At 42.9% G+C, this 18,493-nt stretch overlaps 1 protein-coding gene across 10 annotated transcripts in view; it reads right to left on the reverse strand.

Moving 5' to 3' along the window:
- LOC109874536 (partitioning defective 3 homolog) overlaps positions 1–18,493 on the reverse strand; it is a 239,563-nt gene that overhangs the window by 21,575 nt on the left and 199,495 nt on the right. For all 10 annotated transcript variants that reach the window (XM_031809815.1, XM_031809812.1, XM_020466486.2 and 7 more), the window contains one exon: positions 431–551. In XM_031809815.1, the coding sequence (XP_031665675.1) occupies positions 431–551 (121 nt within the window). The remainder of the gene's footprint in view (positions 1–430; positions 552–18,493) is intronic.

Below are 18,493 nucleotides of genomic sequence, written 5' to 3' on the forward strand. Positions count from 1 at the left end.
GACACAACAAGCTTCCATTCCCCCTGTCACAAGTGTATTTATGGCTGATTTAAGATGAAGTCGCCAAACTTGTTACGGTCGTTGAAATCATATGGAACAACCCTATTAGAGAAGAGCCTGGGTTAGGTGGGAGACTCAGAGGAGTTAATGAGAAGAAGCTCCACAGGCTGAGCTTGTTCAGTCAGTGTCATACTGGACAGTCCATACTCAGGGCTGGCCCCGGTGGTTGTGAGGTTAGTCGTAGTAGGAGGCTCCACGATGTAGCCAGCTAGCCAGCCAGCTAGCCAGCCAGCTAGCCAGGGTATTAGCAGCCCTCCTAGGCTGGCAGTGGTGGGGAGGTTGGTGGTGGTTAGTGAGGGGGTCCATGGAGGAGGTCCATGGAGAGCCAGGCAGGACCGACCTGGTTCTCAGCCCGGTCTCAGACACTCACCCAGGGCTGCTCGAAGCTGTAGGTGCGTCTCCGGTCGTCAGGGTCGTCGTCTCCCCTGGCCTGCTGGAACTCGTGTCTCAGCCGCTGTATCCGGTCGTGGTTGCTAGGCGCTAGTCTGTTGCTGCAAGGGGTTGAGAGTGAGAGAGGAAATACTACATGAGCATGGTGGTGGCCCATTTGGAACAAGTCGGTGTCTCAAAATGGCACAGCATTTCCTATATAGTACACTACTTTTGACCAGAGCCTACAGTACATTACATTAGGGAACAGTGTACCATTTGGGACTGTTTCTATCAGCATAGCTGGGAAATGGTCCAGACACTGGACTGTAATACACAGTAGAGCAGCGTTTCCCAAACTCGGTTCACGTTTTGGCTTGTGCGCTAACACTACACAGCTGATTCAAATCAAAGCTTGATGATTAGTTGATTATTTGAATCAGCGGTGTAGTGATAGGGCAAAAAACGACATGTGCACCCCTTAGAATCCCAAGGACAGAGTTTCACAAACCCAGCAGTAAAGCCTCAAACATGAATCAAACTAATGTATACTAATGTATTATTCATAACCATGGAGTATGGTGTCCCTAATGGCACCATATCCCTTATATAGTGCACTACTTTTGACAAGAGCCCTATGAACTGTCAAGAGAAAAGGGAGAATTTGGGACACAGGCAAGAACAGAGCAAAGTAGTGTGAACAGTCGATAGTCAAGCTACATCCTCAGGCCACACATCACTCACCAACTTCCGTCCATTGTCTCTAAGCACACTCATAAACAACCACGGCCCACTAAAACACATCACCTGGCACGTCTGCATACTTATTGAACTGACCTTGACCCGAGAGAAAGAGGTCCTCTGTAGCTCAATTGGTAGAGCATGGCACTTGCCATTCCAGGATAGAGGGTTCGATTCCTGGGACCACCCATACGTAAAATGTATACATGCATGATTGTAAGTCGTTTTGGATACAAGTGTCTGCTAAATGGCATATATTAAGTATCTGCATTATACAGTAAGGCAGCCCTTGTCCCAGAAGCAGTGATGAAGATTGGAGCAGTTGCGGTGACCGTATTTCCGCCACACCGGCAGTCAGGACGACAATAAAATTCCATGTGAATTGTTAAGTCACAGTAATCTCCTCTTATGCACTCTGGACATGCTTAGGTAGTACCCAATTAGCTTGAAAATAAAAGAGAGCCGCACACTCTAGGAGCTCAGATGCAAAAATGTAATACCAACGTTTCGACGGCCATCAGGGTGGTACCCAATTTGCTAACTACCATCAGGTGCTCAGGGCTCTATTGTTCATCAGGTCCTCCATCAGGTCCTAATGGCCTGGTTCTCAGGGCTCTATTGTTCCGCCATCAGGTCCTAATGGCCTGCTACTCAGGGCTCTATTGTACCTCCATCAGGTCTTAATGGCCTGGGGTACTAATATAAGAAATAACATGGCATAGTTAAAGTGGCTAGTGATACATGTATCACTAGCCACTTCAACTATGCCACTTTGTTTACATACTCATCTCATATGTATATACTGCACTCAATACCATCTACTGTATCTTGCCTATGCCGCTCTGTACCATCACTCACTCATATATCTTTATGTACATATTCTTTATCCCCTTACACTTGTGTCTATAAGGTAGTAGTTTAGGAATTGTTAGCTAGATTACTTGTTGGTTATTACTGCATTGTCGGAACTAGAAGCACAAGCATTTCGCTACACTCGCAATAACATCTGCTAACCATGTGTATGTGACAAATAACATGTGATTTGATTTGATATTTGATTTGATGGCCTGCTACTCAGGGCTCTATTTTCCATCCATCAGGTCCCAATGGCCTTGTACTCAGGGTCTATTGTTCCTCCATCAGGTCCCAATGGCCTGCTACTCAGGGCTCTATTGTTCCTCCATTAAGTCCTAATGGCCTGCTACTCAGGGCCCTATTTTCCCTCCATCAGGTCCTAATGGCCTGGTACTCAGGGCTCTATTGTTCCTCCATTAAGTCCTAATGGCCTGGTACTCAGTGCTCTATTATTCCTCCATTAGGTCCTAATGGCCTGGTACTCAGGGTTCTATTGTTCCTCCATTAAGTCCTAATCGTCTGGTACTCAGGGCTCTATTGTTCCTCCATTAGGTTCTAATGTCCTGGTACTCAGGGCTCTATTGTTCCTCTATTAAGTCCTAATGGTCTGGTACTCAGGGCTCTATTGTTCCTCCATTAAGTCCTAATGGCCTGGTACTCAGGGCTCTATTGTTCCTCCATTAAGTCCTAATGGCCTGGTACTCAGGGCTCTATTGTTCCTCCATTAGGTCCTAATGGCCTGGTACTCAGGGTTCTATTGTTCCTCCATTAAGTCCTAATCGTCTGGTACTCAGGGCTCTATTGTTCCTCCATTAAGTCCTAATGGCCTGGTACTCAGGGCTCTATTGTTCCTCCATTAAGTCCTAATGGCCTGGTACTCAGGGCTCTGTTCTTCCTCCATTAGGTCCCTAATGGTCTGGTACTCAGGGCTCTGTTCTTCCTCCATTAGGTCCTAATGCCTGGTACTCAGGGCTCTGTTCTTCCTCCATTAGGTCCTAATGCCTGGTACTCAGGGCTCTGTTCTTCCTCCATTAGGTCCTAATGGTCTGGTACTCAGGGCTCTGTTCTTCCTCCATTAGGTCCTAATGCCTGGTAATCAGGGCTCTGTTCTTCCTCCATTAGGTCCTAATGGTCTGGTACTCAGGGCTCTGTTCTTCCTCCATTAGGTCCTAATGCCTGGTAATCAGGGCTCTGTTCTTCCTCCATCAGGTCCTAATGCCTGGTACTCAGGGCTCTGTTCTTCCTCCATTAGGTCCTAATGCCTGGTACTCAGGGCTCTGTTCTTCCTCCATTAGGTCCTAATGGTCTGGTACTCAGGGCTCTATTGTTCCTCCATTAGGTCCTAATGCCTGGTACTCAGGGCTCTGTTCTTCCTCCATTAGGTCCTAATGGTCTGGTACTCAGGGCTCTATTGTCCCTCCATTAGGTCCTAATGGTCTGGTACTCAGGGCTCTGTTGTTCCTATAACCACTCTGACAGTAATGCAAATACAATCAAAAATCACATCAAACACTTATCAGAACAGTATGGTGCTTTTAAAACTCAGCTCACTGTGATTGATTTGAAGAAAGAAGTTCAACAACAGGTTGAAACAGTATAAAACATGGTTATTGTGGATGTTGTTTCAAAGCCTAACACAACGAAATGGACAGCGCTTTCAACATCCATACGCATATTAATTTGACACCCATACGCATACTAGTTCAACACCCATTCACACATTAGTTAAACACACAGACGCATATTAATTCAACACCCATACGCATTTAATTAAACACCCATACGCATATTAGAGCTTATGCATACACATATATATGCCCAAGCGTGAAAAAAAAATTTGAATCAAAATTGAGATTGTGCCGTTATAAAATACATATTACGCAAGGCAGAAAAACATGACAAAAAAAGTTATTTAAGATGTCTTTGGTACATAATTGGTCTAGCCTTTACTCCAAATTCAAACAAATTCTAGTAATCGCCTTTGAGTGTGGCCTGTATCATTCTGGATGGACCGGTTACCTTATGCTATTCTCCAATCTTTCTATTCATGATTTGGGAGAGAATGTCGAGGCCTAGCGGCTAGGCCTTCAATTACAGTGCAACAACCGGAGTGGTCTATCCAGCATGAGTGGGACAGTGACCTCCATTTGCTATTGGAGTGCATACGGATGACCTTTTCCCCTTTCCCCTGTTCCTACCCATTTAATAATGATAACTGTACATATTAGTGAAGACAATATTACATTGAGAATAGTCTGATGGGTGATAATATGATCACTTGATGAGAGAACGGTCTGTGCAGCCTGAGGCAAGGAACACAGCGCAAGCTTTTCTTTGCGACGTTCTTAAATCATCAATAGCCTTTAGCCGGTCCATGAGGCCCCATTACATGTTTTGATTTATAAGACATTTTAAGGTTTGTATCTCTCACAAGTTGCCAAATAACTCAATCTAGCGTATAGGACCTGTTTCAAATGATCACTTTTACGCTCAACAGAGCCACTTCATCTGCGCACTCGCTCCAGAAAGGGAAAAATATCCTTTCTATTTTATTCAGCCAAGTTCAATTATATTCTTCTTACTATAAAACCATATGATATAAAATAACGGCACAGGACTTATGAGCATAACTTGTCTGCTAAACGAACAAGCCTACAGCATGCAGCATAGCCTTGATAACATCCAGTAGACCAACTCATACTCTGTCCTTCTGATATACATTTTCTCCATTATGTTTCTTTAGAGCTGCCTAAATGAAATGCTGGATATATGGTGATGGTGTATATTAAATTGATTCATTGGACTTGTTAAATGTAGATGTTCCAAAGGCACATCAGCGGCTTGTAATGAGCGGAGGCACGGAGATGCCAAATGTGTTTATGTTAATTAGGGTCAATTACCGTGAGACCGGCCCCCCCTTTTAGCATGACAATAAGAGAGGCGGAGAGAGAGAGAGGGGTGGGAGAAAGGACCCTCAGCTATGTACGTGTAGGTCATCTGTGGTCCCCTGGAGTAAAGCTAATTCAAACCTGACTTCTCTGTTAGACTACCACTCTGAACAGCCATGTCAGGTGACTAGAGAGCATCAGCAGGAGAGAGATCAGAAGTTGACTTTTCAACTTTCAAACACAAGCCAGTAACTTTCCTGGACATCCTTTTATGATCTCTTTAAAAGCCCCCCCCCCCAAAAAGCCCAGCTCTTAAAACGCTCCTGTCTCAGGAGTTCCTATGAAATAGCCTTACAACATCCCAATCATTAACAAAGCATTGCTTCCAAAAACCAGACAACTGAAACAGACAGACACATCGAAGGCTGTTTGGGGATCTATGAAACAGCAGACGTTATCTCAATCATTTGCAAAAAAAAATAAAAGCATTGGATCAATACCTAAATCAATACTGACAAACATTGAATCCATAACCACAGAACATATCCATTAAGCCTGTTTAGGGTAGGAAACTGCCATGTGTGATCTGTCAAATCACTGTGATATTTAACTCAGCCATATCCCCTTTGAACACACATGACCCCGGGGCACCATGTGTGACCCTGCCTATAGGTCACAGCACCATCAGCGTTCAGGATAACAGAATGCCTTTATTAGATATTAGCCTGCCATGCAACCTGTGAACAGATGACTCTCAACAGAGCACTGGGCTATTCCCTATGTAGTGCACTACCTATGACCAGGGCCCATTAGTGCATCGTTTGACCAGAGACTAAGTAGGGAATAGGGTGCAATTTGGGAGCATGGTAGGATTTAATTATTATTATTATTTTTAAACAGTTATTGCTTAGAATTATAGTTTTGAAGCACTGACATTTTTCATAATACTGGGGCTGGCTAATATTGAATTGGAAAAAGTGTGTGTGTCCCCTACTCTTCTACATCATAACACTATGAAATGGAACAGAAATGTTTGGATGTTTCAATGTACCCCTCAGTATCACCCAATAAGCCTTTAAACAGGGATTTAAATTATTAACACAGGATTTTTAAAAGGCTTTCCTTCACTGAAAAGCTCAGCGTTTACAGACTTTGGCCTCTGGGGCTCAATAACAACAGACTTGGGCCGCATCCCAAACGGCACCCTATTGTTTACGTTTAAATCCCAGGCAGTAAAAGCCATGGGCCCTGGTCAAAAGTAGTGCACTACATAGCGAGCCATTTGGGACTCAGCCTTGGCCTGGCAGGTGACTGGTAAGCTATTTATTTCATGTTATGATAGGATGTGCCCTTTAAGTTTTGTCTGTGGCTTTAAGCTTGGTCAGGACTAGGACCGTAAAAGAGGCTACGACTTCAGCAGAACAAAATAATGCCTACAGCCAAACAAAACAACTTCAAAAACACCAGTTTGGAGTGAATAGTAGCCTAGGAATAGCGCCACGGCTCTGAGTCCGGCCTTGACCGGGGCGAGTCGGTGGAGCTGTCCCCCAGGTGCTGACTCACGTCTGTGTGGCTCTGGGTGAATGTAAAGACGTACAGGACTCATTATTTCCACTCAGAATGGACAGCAGATGTTCGCAGCCATAAATCTAAAACCTAAAACTCTGGTTTGGGAGGTACAGTGAAAAGTGACGGGTCAAGCTTGGAGCCATTGACCAAAACTCAACTCCTTGAGTTTTGGTCAAAAGGAACCGTCACATGAGCCTGGTCACAGATTTGTTGGTGTTGTCTTGCCAACTCCAATGGGTGGCTATGCAACACAAACAGATAATGACCATAGGGAGTTGGCTAGACAGAACAAACAGATCATGAAACCAGGCTACTGTCACATTGCAGTCCCTATTAATTCTAACTCCCCAAGGAGGTCAAAATCAAAGGCTGTCTATAGGGGAGCCCCTACAGTAGAATGTAAAGTGCAGTAAATGACAGTAGCAGCTGATCCAAAGGCTCCTAATCCCCTGGATTCAATCCGAATGGCCTCTTTCAGAGCTCCTCTTCCTTCCCACCCTTCAGGACATAACGGGAGCATCTCACAGATAGAAATGGTACAAGACAGCAACGGAAAACACCCATCCTGATCATATTAATATGTGGGGGAAGTTGGAGACCAGGGTTCTTACTGGACTCCACAGTGAGAAGGAAAGAGCACCACTGGGAGCGACAGAGGCTTTACGAATCCATCTCTGGATGAGCAGATCATCCCCGTTCAATCCCAGGCTGTAAAAGCCAGCTGCTGTTCTGTCAATCTCACCACCAGCAGTCAGCCTATAAGAGGGCTCTTTCCATGCACTGTTCTTACTTGACAAATTAACTCACTTCTTTTTTTGTCTGCGTTGTGTGTGTAAATTAATGTATGCTATTTTCTTGGCCAAGGCTCACTTGAAATAAATCCTCAAACTAAATGTGGCTTCCCTGGTGAAATAAACTATAAATACAAAATGAAATAAAAGCAGACCACGGGAGTCGCATAGGATTATGGGATCCTTAGGACGGAGACAGACATTGTTATCATGAAGACCCTTGTGGTGAGTGGTGTGCCCTTGGTTTAGGGGGAACTACATTAGGGACCTTCCTTATTAAACTGAGACGAAGGAAACACATCTCTTTTGCTGCGTTCACATAGAGAGCCCAATTCTGATATTTTGCCCAATTATTGGCAACAGATCTGATCTGATTGGTCAAAACACCAATTAGTGGCAAAAGATCAGATTTGGGGTACCTGTGTAAAACATAGCCTTTGGCAGACTAGCTCGATAAGAACCAGTGTGTGCATTTTGGCCCTCGCTCTATGACATGTTCGAGCACCACCACAAGAAGGGGAAAAAAAACATGGTGAACTAAAATCCTTATCATTTTGGTATTTAATTCAGATCCCCATTAGCTGTTGCAATAGCAGCAGCTACTCTTCCTGGGGTCCACACAAAACATGAAACATAATACAGAACATCATTAGACAAGAACAGCTCAAGGACAGAACTACATACATTTGAAATGTCACATATAGTCTACATATCGGTACATACAAACAATATCTAGGTCAAATAGGGGAGAGGTGTTGTGCTGCGAGGTGTTGCTTTATCTGTTTTTTTGAAAGCAGGTTCGCTGTTTATTTGAGCAATATGAGATGGAAGGGAATTCCATACTGCTGAAGTTTTCTTGAATTTGTTCTGGATTTGGGGACTGTGAAAAGACCCCTGATGGCATGTCTGGTGGGGTAAGTGTGTGTATCAGTGCTGTGTAACACTGAAAATAACTTGGAATTTTCAACATATGAATGTTTCTTACAAAAAGAATAAGTGATGCAGTCTGTCTCTCCTCTACTTTTGGCCAAGAGAGACTGGCATGTATAGTATTGATATAAGCCCTCTGATTACAGTGAAGAGCAAGAGGTGCTGCTCTGTTCTGGGCCAGCTGCAGTTTTTATAGGTCCTTCTTCACAGCACCTGACCATGTGACTGGGCAATAATCAAGATAAGATAGAACTCGAGCCTGCAGGACTTGCTTTGTTGAGTGTGGTGTCAAAAAAAGACGAGTATTTCTTTATCAAGGACAGACCTCTTCCCAACCACTGAATCAAAATGTTTTGACCATGACTGTTTACAATCCAAGGTAACACCAAGTCATTTCGTCTCCTCAACTTGTTCAACAACCGCACCATTCATTACCAGATTCAGCAGAGGTCTAGAATTTACGGAATGATTTGTACCAAATACAATGCTCTTATTTTTTTAGAGAGATTAAGGACTAGTTTATTATTAGTTATGATTGGTGGGATCATAATCATATTATGGGGCGGTATATATATATATATATTACAGTAAGTGCCTTTCTGACAGCCGTGATTGGTCCATTAACTGATTGACTGATTTGAGGTGATGGATGGGGGCTCCCATGGACCCTTGGCCTAGAGAGACAGGAGTGTGGGCGGTGCATTCAGCCATGTTCCACCCAGCCCCTTACTTTTGGCAGCGTCACAAATGTCACCCGCTTCCCTATATCCTACACTACTTTGGGCCCTGGACAAAAGTAGTGAACTATCTAGAGAAAAGGGTGCGATTTAGGACGCAGCTTTATCTCTCTGTTACGACCCCCCACCACCACCACCACCACCACCACCATCCAACCGCCATCCATCACACACGACATCGCACCAGTCGATCATGGCCTTGACAGCAGGCCATTATGGCAGAGCTCTATGACTGTGATGGTGCACAGTAGGGGTTCAGCAGTGTTAATACTGTATTCACATGCTCATTTGGCACCTATTGTTGCCTGTGCTTTCCAGTGCATTTATCTAGTGATGTGTAACAGATTCCTAGGGCCTGAAGGCTACTGTTCTATGAACGATTTTTGGAGGCCTAGATATTACACTTATTGTCTGCTTTGGTGAAACAGTAGACGTTACATAGCACAATGAAACATGCATGAGACACACTGTCTGTATGGGACAGCAGGGATCTGAGATACGGCACTGATGAGACATCGATCGCAAGGCATGATTAGAAAGCTCCCTTCCTGGTAAAAGGAGAGATGGTGTTACCAATGGAGGATAAGCAGTTCCATGTGTTTGCTTGTCGTAACCCAGCACACCGTTGATAGGTTGGTTTGTAAAGCATGACATTAGTCAGAAATTAACAGCAGACCTACACCATGTTACACACATTATTGCTCCTGGCGGCGCCATAAGCCTGAAATGGAAAACCCACTTCACCATCTCTCTCCATGACGGTACAATTTAGTGCGAGTAAATATCAGGCAAATATTGTAATTCAGTCTCAAGACATTCAGACAGCAGTTGCTCTGGAAATACATTGATACGTTGTTAAACTGAAATGCCACTTAAATCTATCCCATTATTTCTGTGGATTCCAATGTTTACAGTTGAGGAGGTTATATGTGGTTGCAGCCAATGGGATGGCTATTACTGTAATCTAGTGCTATTGGAGCAATGGAAGCTTGGCTGCGGATGGCTACTGTTGGACATTTACATGTGTTTTGGTTAATTGTTGGGTTGTATAGCCATTGCTTTGTTTTGCCATTTCATAACTAAATGAAACTGGTACACTGAAATGAATAGCTGTGATGACAAAAAAAACAAAAAGGTGACATTTTGTCATCCTAATTGAATATGGTTGATTAAATAAGCATAGCATTCTAAAAGTAGTCAATAATTCATCACGTTCAAATGACGACTTCTTGATTTATGTTGGGCTGTAATGTCGCCTGCCTTGAATCTTTCAAGGAGCTCCCGTGGAGCTGGGTGGTAGTTGTGCCAGTGTTTGGCCAGGAGAGGCAGAGCCAGTGTCCAAAATGGCACCCTACATAGAGTACTACTTATGACCACAGCCCTATGGGCCCTATAAAAGGAATAGGGTGCCATTTGGAATGCACAGGGTATTTTATCAGTGTGTGTATGCTCTCTCCGTATTTTATTCTGATGTACACAGATAAAGATGGTTGGCAGTGTGTGTTGGCTCTTGGCCAGAGGCACTGCCCTTTGAGGAGAGGGTATGTTTTGAGCTGCGTCTGCGAACGTTTGGAACGTGCATACAGAGTCTAATTTGGCCTGGTTCATGGACACTAGCTGAATCCATTAGCCTTGGGTCCTCTGGCCCACTGAGCAAGTAGATATATCAAAATACTCTGTTCAGCTGTCTATCTTCCTCTCAATGGAGAACAAACTAGACCAAACACATTGTGGCCTGGGTTTCTACCTCAAATGTACTGCATTTTATTGAATAACTAGTCTAGGCCTGTGTTGCGATGACTTTGGTATTGATCAGTCTCGACTGCAAATAAAGACTCAATGCAACTTCATCACCGTAATTATCCCAGATAATCCCGAGGTGGTCTTTTATCCCAGGAAGTAAACTGACATAATGAGTCAAAGAAAATCCCTAGTTTTTAGTGACATTGTGCAGAATACAGACAGAGGCGTACGGAGTGTCTAATCTACATGGAGTATCGACAGGCCCGAAACAGCGGTCTTCGTGACGACTCAAGGATTTAAACTACTCTCAGCTCGGTCCCAGTAGCAGATAGTAGGGAGCGTGACTAACATACTGACTAAGGGCATCAGTCAGTGAGTCTCTCAGTGGATGTTTTGAGTAGCACTCGATCAATACAAATGGATTTATCAGATTTTGCATCTCGCCTCATTTTCCTTGGCGAGAGGATGTAAGGCCCGCTTCCCTCCATCTGATAACATGACTCAACCAACTGCTACAGCTGCTGCTGGCTTTGGACCTATACTGGTTTCCTCATCGGCTGGGTACATCAGTAAGTACAGTACCTCAGAAAATGTTTGTTCTATACTCGTGTTGTAGTTCGCAAAACAGTCGCATCTCCGGGGATACATCGCAGATAATTAATCTGTTTAATTAAAATGGTGAATTTTTATTAAGAATCAAGTCGATTATTTTATTCGAAATTCACATTTAAGGATTATTCTCTGATGTGGTAAAATAGCCATCAAACCACACATAGAGTCCCAATGGAATATTCCCCTGTTCTAACAGAACATTCCCCTGTTCTACAGACTGTACACCTTCCTTCATTTCCATGCAAACATAGGTCTTTTTTCAGATAAATCAGATACTGTAAATCCATTTAGACTTTTTGCTTTTAGGACAAAAATAGGGATGGTATGTTTCCCTAAGAACTTGCCGTCTTAAACAGATACTGCAGTGGAGAACGTCAAGAGATTAAGAAGGGTTGTGAGAAAGGGTACGCCACTCTATAGGGCCCTGGTCGAGAGTAGTGCACTATATAGGGAACAGGGTGCCATTTGGGACACTTTCGCGAGCCCTCTCCGTGCATAATGTAATGGTGACCATTCTAGTGCTGATTGAGAGACAGACAGGAGCACATAGGTGGCTGGTCCGTTTTGGAGGGCGGTTTACTAAGACAATGAGTATGACTATGGGTGCAGGGGCATGTATGTATGTTCCTTCTACTGGATCATGGAATGTACACATGACTCAATGGGGAAGTCAATATAGAGAGATGTTCAGATGGACATTCTGTGGAGAACCTAAGTGGACACTCCCGCGTGGACACTCCAAGCAGCACAGTCTGACAGTCAAAGGGAGAGGGGACCACAGTATGAAGCCTACGTTAGCCATTCCATATATCATGATCTGGGCTTTGGCTGAAGCTTATCTGGAAATACTCAGAAGAAGGGCAACATTATTAACATAAATGAAAAGCGGATTCCAGTCATCAATACTATGCAATGAAAGAGATGATCCTTTCCAAAGCAGCAACAGATGAGAGGCCCATATGTCTGGGCTATAAGGCGACAGAAGCCAAAGGAAATATCAAGAGCGAGGATAACGGATAAATAGAGCTCTAATGTGAATTCTGGAATGGAATGGGGGAAGGCCTGACTGATAGTGTAATTCTAATGCACACTGATAACTTCAGCAAGCGGCGGGCGGGCGATGGTGGCAGAGGAAGGAAATCAAATTGAAGCTGTCCAATTTCCAGGCTGGATCATCAGGGCTCTGAACACAATGGCTTTTCCGTTTCTCAGTCAAAATAAAAAATGTGACTGATGGCACTTTCAGGGTAATAGTTCCCCATTTCAGAGACTTTAAAGGAAGACTTCAGGACTTTAGCATGTCTCTGCACGCAGAAATAAAAAAAACGTATCCTAAGAGTTAATCTGACTCTGGGGAAGTAGACAATGGGCTTCATTGGCAAAATCCTGAAGTATTTCTTTAATGTCTGCAGAGTCTGAGAAAGCCTAGCTAGCATCTGATAAATAATGATTTAGTCAAATTATAGGACATTACGGGGCATTATCTGATTGTCATATTTTGCTGATGATTGTTAAATACAGCTGAAGTCAGAAGTTTACATACAACTTAGACAAATACATTTAAACTCAGTTTTTCACAATTCCTGACATTTAATACTAGTAAAAATTCCCTGTCTTTGGTCAGTTAGGATCACCACTTCATTTTAAGAATGTGAAATGTCAGAATAATAGCAGAGAGAATGATTTATTTCAGCTTTCGTTACATTCCCAGTGGGTCAGAAGTTTACATGCACTCAATTAGTATTACGTAGCATTGCCTTTAAATTGTTTAACTTGGGTTAAATGTTTCGGGTAGCCTTCCACAAGCTTCCCACAATAAGTTGGGTGAATTTTGGCCCATTCCTCCTGACAGAGCTGGTGTAATTGAGTCAGGTTTGTAGGCCTCCTTGCTTGCACACACTTTTTCAGTTCTGCCCACACATTTTCTATGGGATTGAGGTCAGGGCTTTGTCATGGCCACTCCAAAACTTTGACTTTGTTGTCCTTAAGACATTTTGCCACAACTTTGGAAGTATGCTTGGGGTCATTGTCCATTTGGAAGACCATTTGCGACCAAGCTTTAACTTCCTGACTGATGTCTTGAGATGTTGCTTCAATATATCCACATAATTTTCCTGCCTCATGATGAAATCTATTTTGTGAAGTGCACCAGTCCCTCCTGCAGTAAAGCACCCCCACAACATGATGCTGCCGCCCCTGTGCTTCAAGGTTGGGATGGTGTTTTCGGCTTGCAAGCATCCCCCTTTTTCCTTCAAACATAACAATGGTCATTATGGCCAAACAGTTCTATTTTTGTTTCATCAGAATAGAGAACATTTTTCCAAAAAGTATGATCTTTGTCCCCATGTGCAGTTGCAAACCGTTGTCTGGCTTTTTAATGGCGGTTTTGGAGAAGTGGCTTCTTCCTTGCTGCGCGGCCTTTCAGGTTATGTCGATTTTGGACTCGGTTTACTGTGGATATAGATACTTTTGTACCTGTTTCCTCCAGCATCTTCACAAGGTCCTTTGCTGTTGTTCTGGGATTGATTTGCACTTTTCGCACCAAAGTACGTTCATCTCTAGGAGACAGAACGCGTCTCCTTCCTGAGCGGTATGACGGCTGCGTGGCCCCATGCTGTTTATAAGTGCGTACTATTGTTTGTACAGATGAACGTGGTACCTTCAGGCGTTTGGAAATTTCTCCCAAGAAAGAACCAGACTTGGGGAGGTCTACAATTTTTTCTGAGGTCTTGGCTGATTTCTTTTGATTTTCCCATGATGTCAAGAAAAGAGGTTTGAAGGTAGGTCTTGAAATACATCCACAGGTACACCTCCAATTGACTCAAATGATGTCAATTAGCCTATCAGAAGCATCCAAAGCAATGAAATAATTTTCTGGAATTTTCCAAGCTGTTTAAAGGCACAGTCAACTTAGTGTATGTAAACCTCTGACCCACTGGAATTGTGATACAGTGAATTATAAGTGAAATAATCTGTCTGGAAACAATTGTTGGAAAAATTACTTGTGTCACGCAAAGAGTAGATGTCCTAACCGACTTGCCAAAACTATAGTTTGTTAACAAGAAATTAAATTAAAAATGAGTTTTAATGACTCCAACCTAAGTGCATGTAAACTTCCGACTTCAACTGTAGTAAGAAATGACAAAGTTTCTTGCTAAGAAATGAATAATAATTTGTCCATTATGATCCCGAGGCAGGCAGGGCCGTCTCAGTTCAGGTCTGCATCCCAAATGAACTATATGGTCACGTCAAAAGGCGGGGTATTGGTCAAAAGTAGTGCACTACGTCTCACTGGGGTGAAAATGGAGGAAGAAAAGTAGACAAGTCTTTGTTCTGGGACTGCAGTGATGTTTAGGAAAAGTAGACAAGTCTTTGTTCTGGGACTGCAGTGATGTTTAGGAAAAGTAGACAAGTCTTTGTTCTGGGACTGCAGTGATGTTTAGGAAAAGTAGACAAGTCTTTGTTCTGGGACTGCAGTGATGTTTAGGAAAAGTAGACAAGTCTTTGTTCTGGGACTGCAGTGATGTTTAGGAAAAGTAGACAAGTCTTTGTTCTGGGACTGCAGTGATGTTTAGGAAAAGTAGACAAGTCTTTGTTCTGGGACTGCAGTGATGTTTAGGAAAAGTAGACAAGTCTTTGTTCTGGGACTGCAGTGATGTTTAGGAAAAGTAGACAAGCCTTTGTTCTGGGACTGCAGTGATGTTTAGGAAAAGTAGACAAGTCTTTGTTCTGGGACTGCAGTGATGTTTAGGAAAAGTAGACAAGTCTTTGTTCTGGGACTGCAGTGATGTTTAGGAAAAGTAGACAAGTCTTTGTTCTGGGACTGCAGTGATGTTTAGGAAAAGTAGACAAGTCTTTGTTCTGGGACTGCAGTGATGTTTAGGAAAAGTAGACAAGTCTTTGTTCTGGGACTGCAGTGATGTTTAGGAAAAGTAGACAAGTCTTTGTTCTGGGACTGCAGTGATGTTTAGGAAAAGTAGACAAGTCTTTGTTCTGGGACTGCAGTGATGTTTAGGAAAAGTAGACAAGTCTTTGTTCTGGGACTGCAGTGATGTTTAGGAAAAGTAGACAAGTCTTTGTTCTGGGACTGCAGTGATGTTTAGGAAAAGTAGACAAGTCTTTGTTCTGGGACTGCAGTGATGTTTAGGAAAAGTAGACAAGTCTTTGTTCTGGGACTGCAGTGATGTTTAGGAAAAGTAACACCTTTTGCTGCTGTATGATAACTATGTTAATGTGTGTCCAATATGCCACAGAAACAGTTCAGTGTCCCAAACAGCACCCTATTCCCTACATAGTGCACTACTTTTGACCAGGGCCTATTGGTCTATTGGTAATAAAGTGCCATTTGAGACGCAGCTAAAGTTGAGTAAAGCCTAGTTGTGCCTGCTGTTTTAGATGGCTTATCTATAGCTACACGCAAGAACAAAAACAACGTCTGTATTCAATTCACCCTGGTGTAGGTTCCCATGTGTAGTTTAGAAACATTGACTCACTCTCCTAACACTTAGAAGATACACATTCTGACTGGGGTGTCTCTGTTTTATGAGGGCATTGCACGGGAACACACCATGGTTTTGACCCGAAAGGCACCCAATTCCCTATATAGTGCACTACTTTTTTACCAGAGCCCTATGAGCACTATATAGGAAAGAGGGTGCTATTTGAAAACGCAAACCATCAGAGCGTTCAGGGTAGGCCGAATACCCCCCCGTTCAAAAAAATCCAACGCGCATTTATGAACTAAAAATGAAACAAAAACAGGAATGAATTAAATGTGATTTGTGAGAGGAAACAAGCAGAAAGGGTACAATCTTCAATGAAACATCCTGTTTAGGAAACTCCAAGGGAAAATGAGGCAACTCGCTCTCTCTGAAGTCCAGCATCCCAAATGGCACCCTATTTCTTTTATAGTCCACTACTTTTGACAAGGCCCCATAGGACTCTGGTCAATAGTAGTGCACTATATAATAAATAGGGTGCCATTTGGGACGCATCAAAGAAAATGTTCACATGAAGGCACCAAAACACATGTAGTAAATCAATTAAGTGAAATAATCTTATTTTAATTTAAGGTCCAGGGACTACGGGTGACTTTGATATAATTATTTCTGAAGCTTAGAGATCACTGAGGGACTGTTTGTATTGGATAAAACACAACGCATATGGACCACACTCATCTACTCATATTTAAACAGACAGCAAACAGGAGAGCAGATGTTGTAGCTGAACCAAGGTTGAGTCCCAGATGGTGCGCTCTTCCCTATATAGTGCACTACTTTTGACCAGGGCCCATAGAAGTGCACTATATCGGGAATAGGGTGCCATTTGGGACATAATCCCTGTATCTCCCACCAGAGCAGAGAGCTTCAATCCAGGAGCACCATGGGAACCCTCTCCTTGGCCCAGAGGGGAAGGACCAGACCATGTGCTGAGGAGTGAACCAGGCTTAATCCGTTTTCCCAGGATGCAGCGCAAACACTTTCCTGCCTTAGTTTCTCAAGACAAATATTTCAAAGGAGGCCATCAAAATATCCACCCCATCAGTGGGGCAGAGCAGTTTCCTCTTCTCTGCCTCCCCACTAAACTCCTTCCTGTCTTTATTGGCAATGCTGTCATTCTAATTATTTCATTGTACTGACCTGCAAGGACTGCCCTCAGATACAATGCTCTACTCTCTGTGCTGCCATGTGTGTTGAGAGATGGGCCTTGGTTCTTCCAACCCAATGCTGTTCTTACATATAGTTTGTAATGCTGTGCATTCTGGGGTTGACTGCCTTTTCCCCTGTGTAGGTGTGCTGCAGAAAGATAGAGTAAGCTCACCATGTTAACAATGTATACTACAGTATTCTATACCTGTCCAGCTGACATGGCTGTCCTACTATAAAGAGCAGTATATTGTATTTCTAGAAATGCATTTAAAAGTGCTATATGCAGAAATTGCGCCACAATTTCCTGCTTGCTAAAATTAAAATAGTTGGACTAATTTCAGTTTATGTGACAAAACAAGTAAAACAAGAGAATCCTTGAGAGACACAAAAATTAAACTTAAGATCAGGAAGCATAGAAATTGCACACATCTATAACTCACATGTGAATTTGTTCAGGTTGCCCAAAAAGTGACATAATGTAGCTTTAATTAGCATTAGGTTTAACATAGTAATAATCAGAAAAGCAACATGAGGCACCATCTTATTTGAACATGTCTCTAAATGTAGGTGAAAAGATGAACGTGACCAGTAAACCTATGGTATAGGGGCATTTCCATCAAAAAGGTCCCATGAGCACCAACATGTGAGGTTCAAAGAAGCATATCAAATTAGTTGTGAAATGAAAGCTAAGAGTCTATATTTTTGAGAAATGAAGGCGTAGATACGTTTTTTTAAACAATTTTCCATCTTAAAAATTAGGCATAAGAAGTAAAGGCTTTGATTTCTGGATAAACAGATGGAAAATGAGTCTTAAATATTGCCTTGTAATTCCATTATAAAAAACAGTTATGAGCTGGACATAACAGTATGCCAATGGAAGAGAGGACAGTAGCAAGTGACCCAACTGTGGTTTGTGACATATGATTTCCCGTTATTAAAAAAGTTGAGTATGGACAACCTCTCTCTCTCTGCCTTTCGGTCCAGTTAATGCCACCTCTCCCAGCTCTTACTGACACCTGCCCATGAGCCCCCCCTCTCTTTCCATTTACTGTAATGAGCATCCTCACCCACTGAGCACTGACCTACACCGGACGTCGATGAACGTTGAAAAGTAGTTGAAATTGTCATTCAACCCTGGCCTTGATGTTAACGTCCACAGATGGACAGGACTGGACCAAATCTGTACCTACCATAGATGTATGTTTCACAAGTTTGAATAGTACAGTAAGTAAAGTACAGTGCAATACAGTGAAGAAAAGTAGAATAAAGTAGAATAGAGCACAGTATATTGTACTGTACTCTACTGTGCTGCGATGTCCAAACGTGAAACATGAGGAGAATGACATTCATATCCATAATGATGCATTTCTGTATAGTACAGATCAGGGACCCATGATGTCATCCCGTCACCTGCTGTAAATCCACTTCACCTACTGCAGTTCAATAACCATGTCACAGCTGACACCATTCTTTCTGCAGACATGTTTGAATCTTAATTTGGAGCAGATATGTAACAAACGTTCTGGAAAACGTGGTCGCATAAAGAGATT

The sequence above is a fragment of the Oncorhynchus kisutch genome, linkage group LG30 (genome assembly GCF_002021735.2).
Source record: "Oncorhynchus kisutch isolate 150728-3 linkage group LG30, Okis_V2, whole genome shotgun sequence".
Taxonomy (NCBI): domain Eukaryota; kingdom Metazoa; phylum Chordata; class Actinopteri; order Salmoniformes; family Salmonidae; genus Oncorhynchus; species Oncorhynchus kisutch.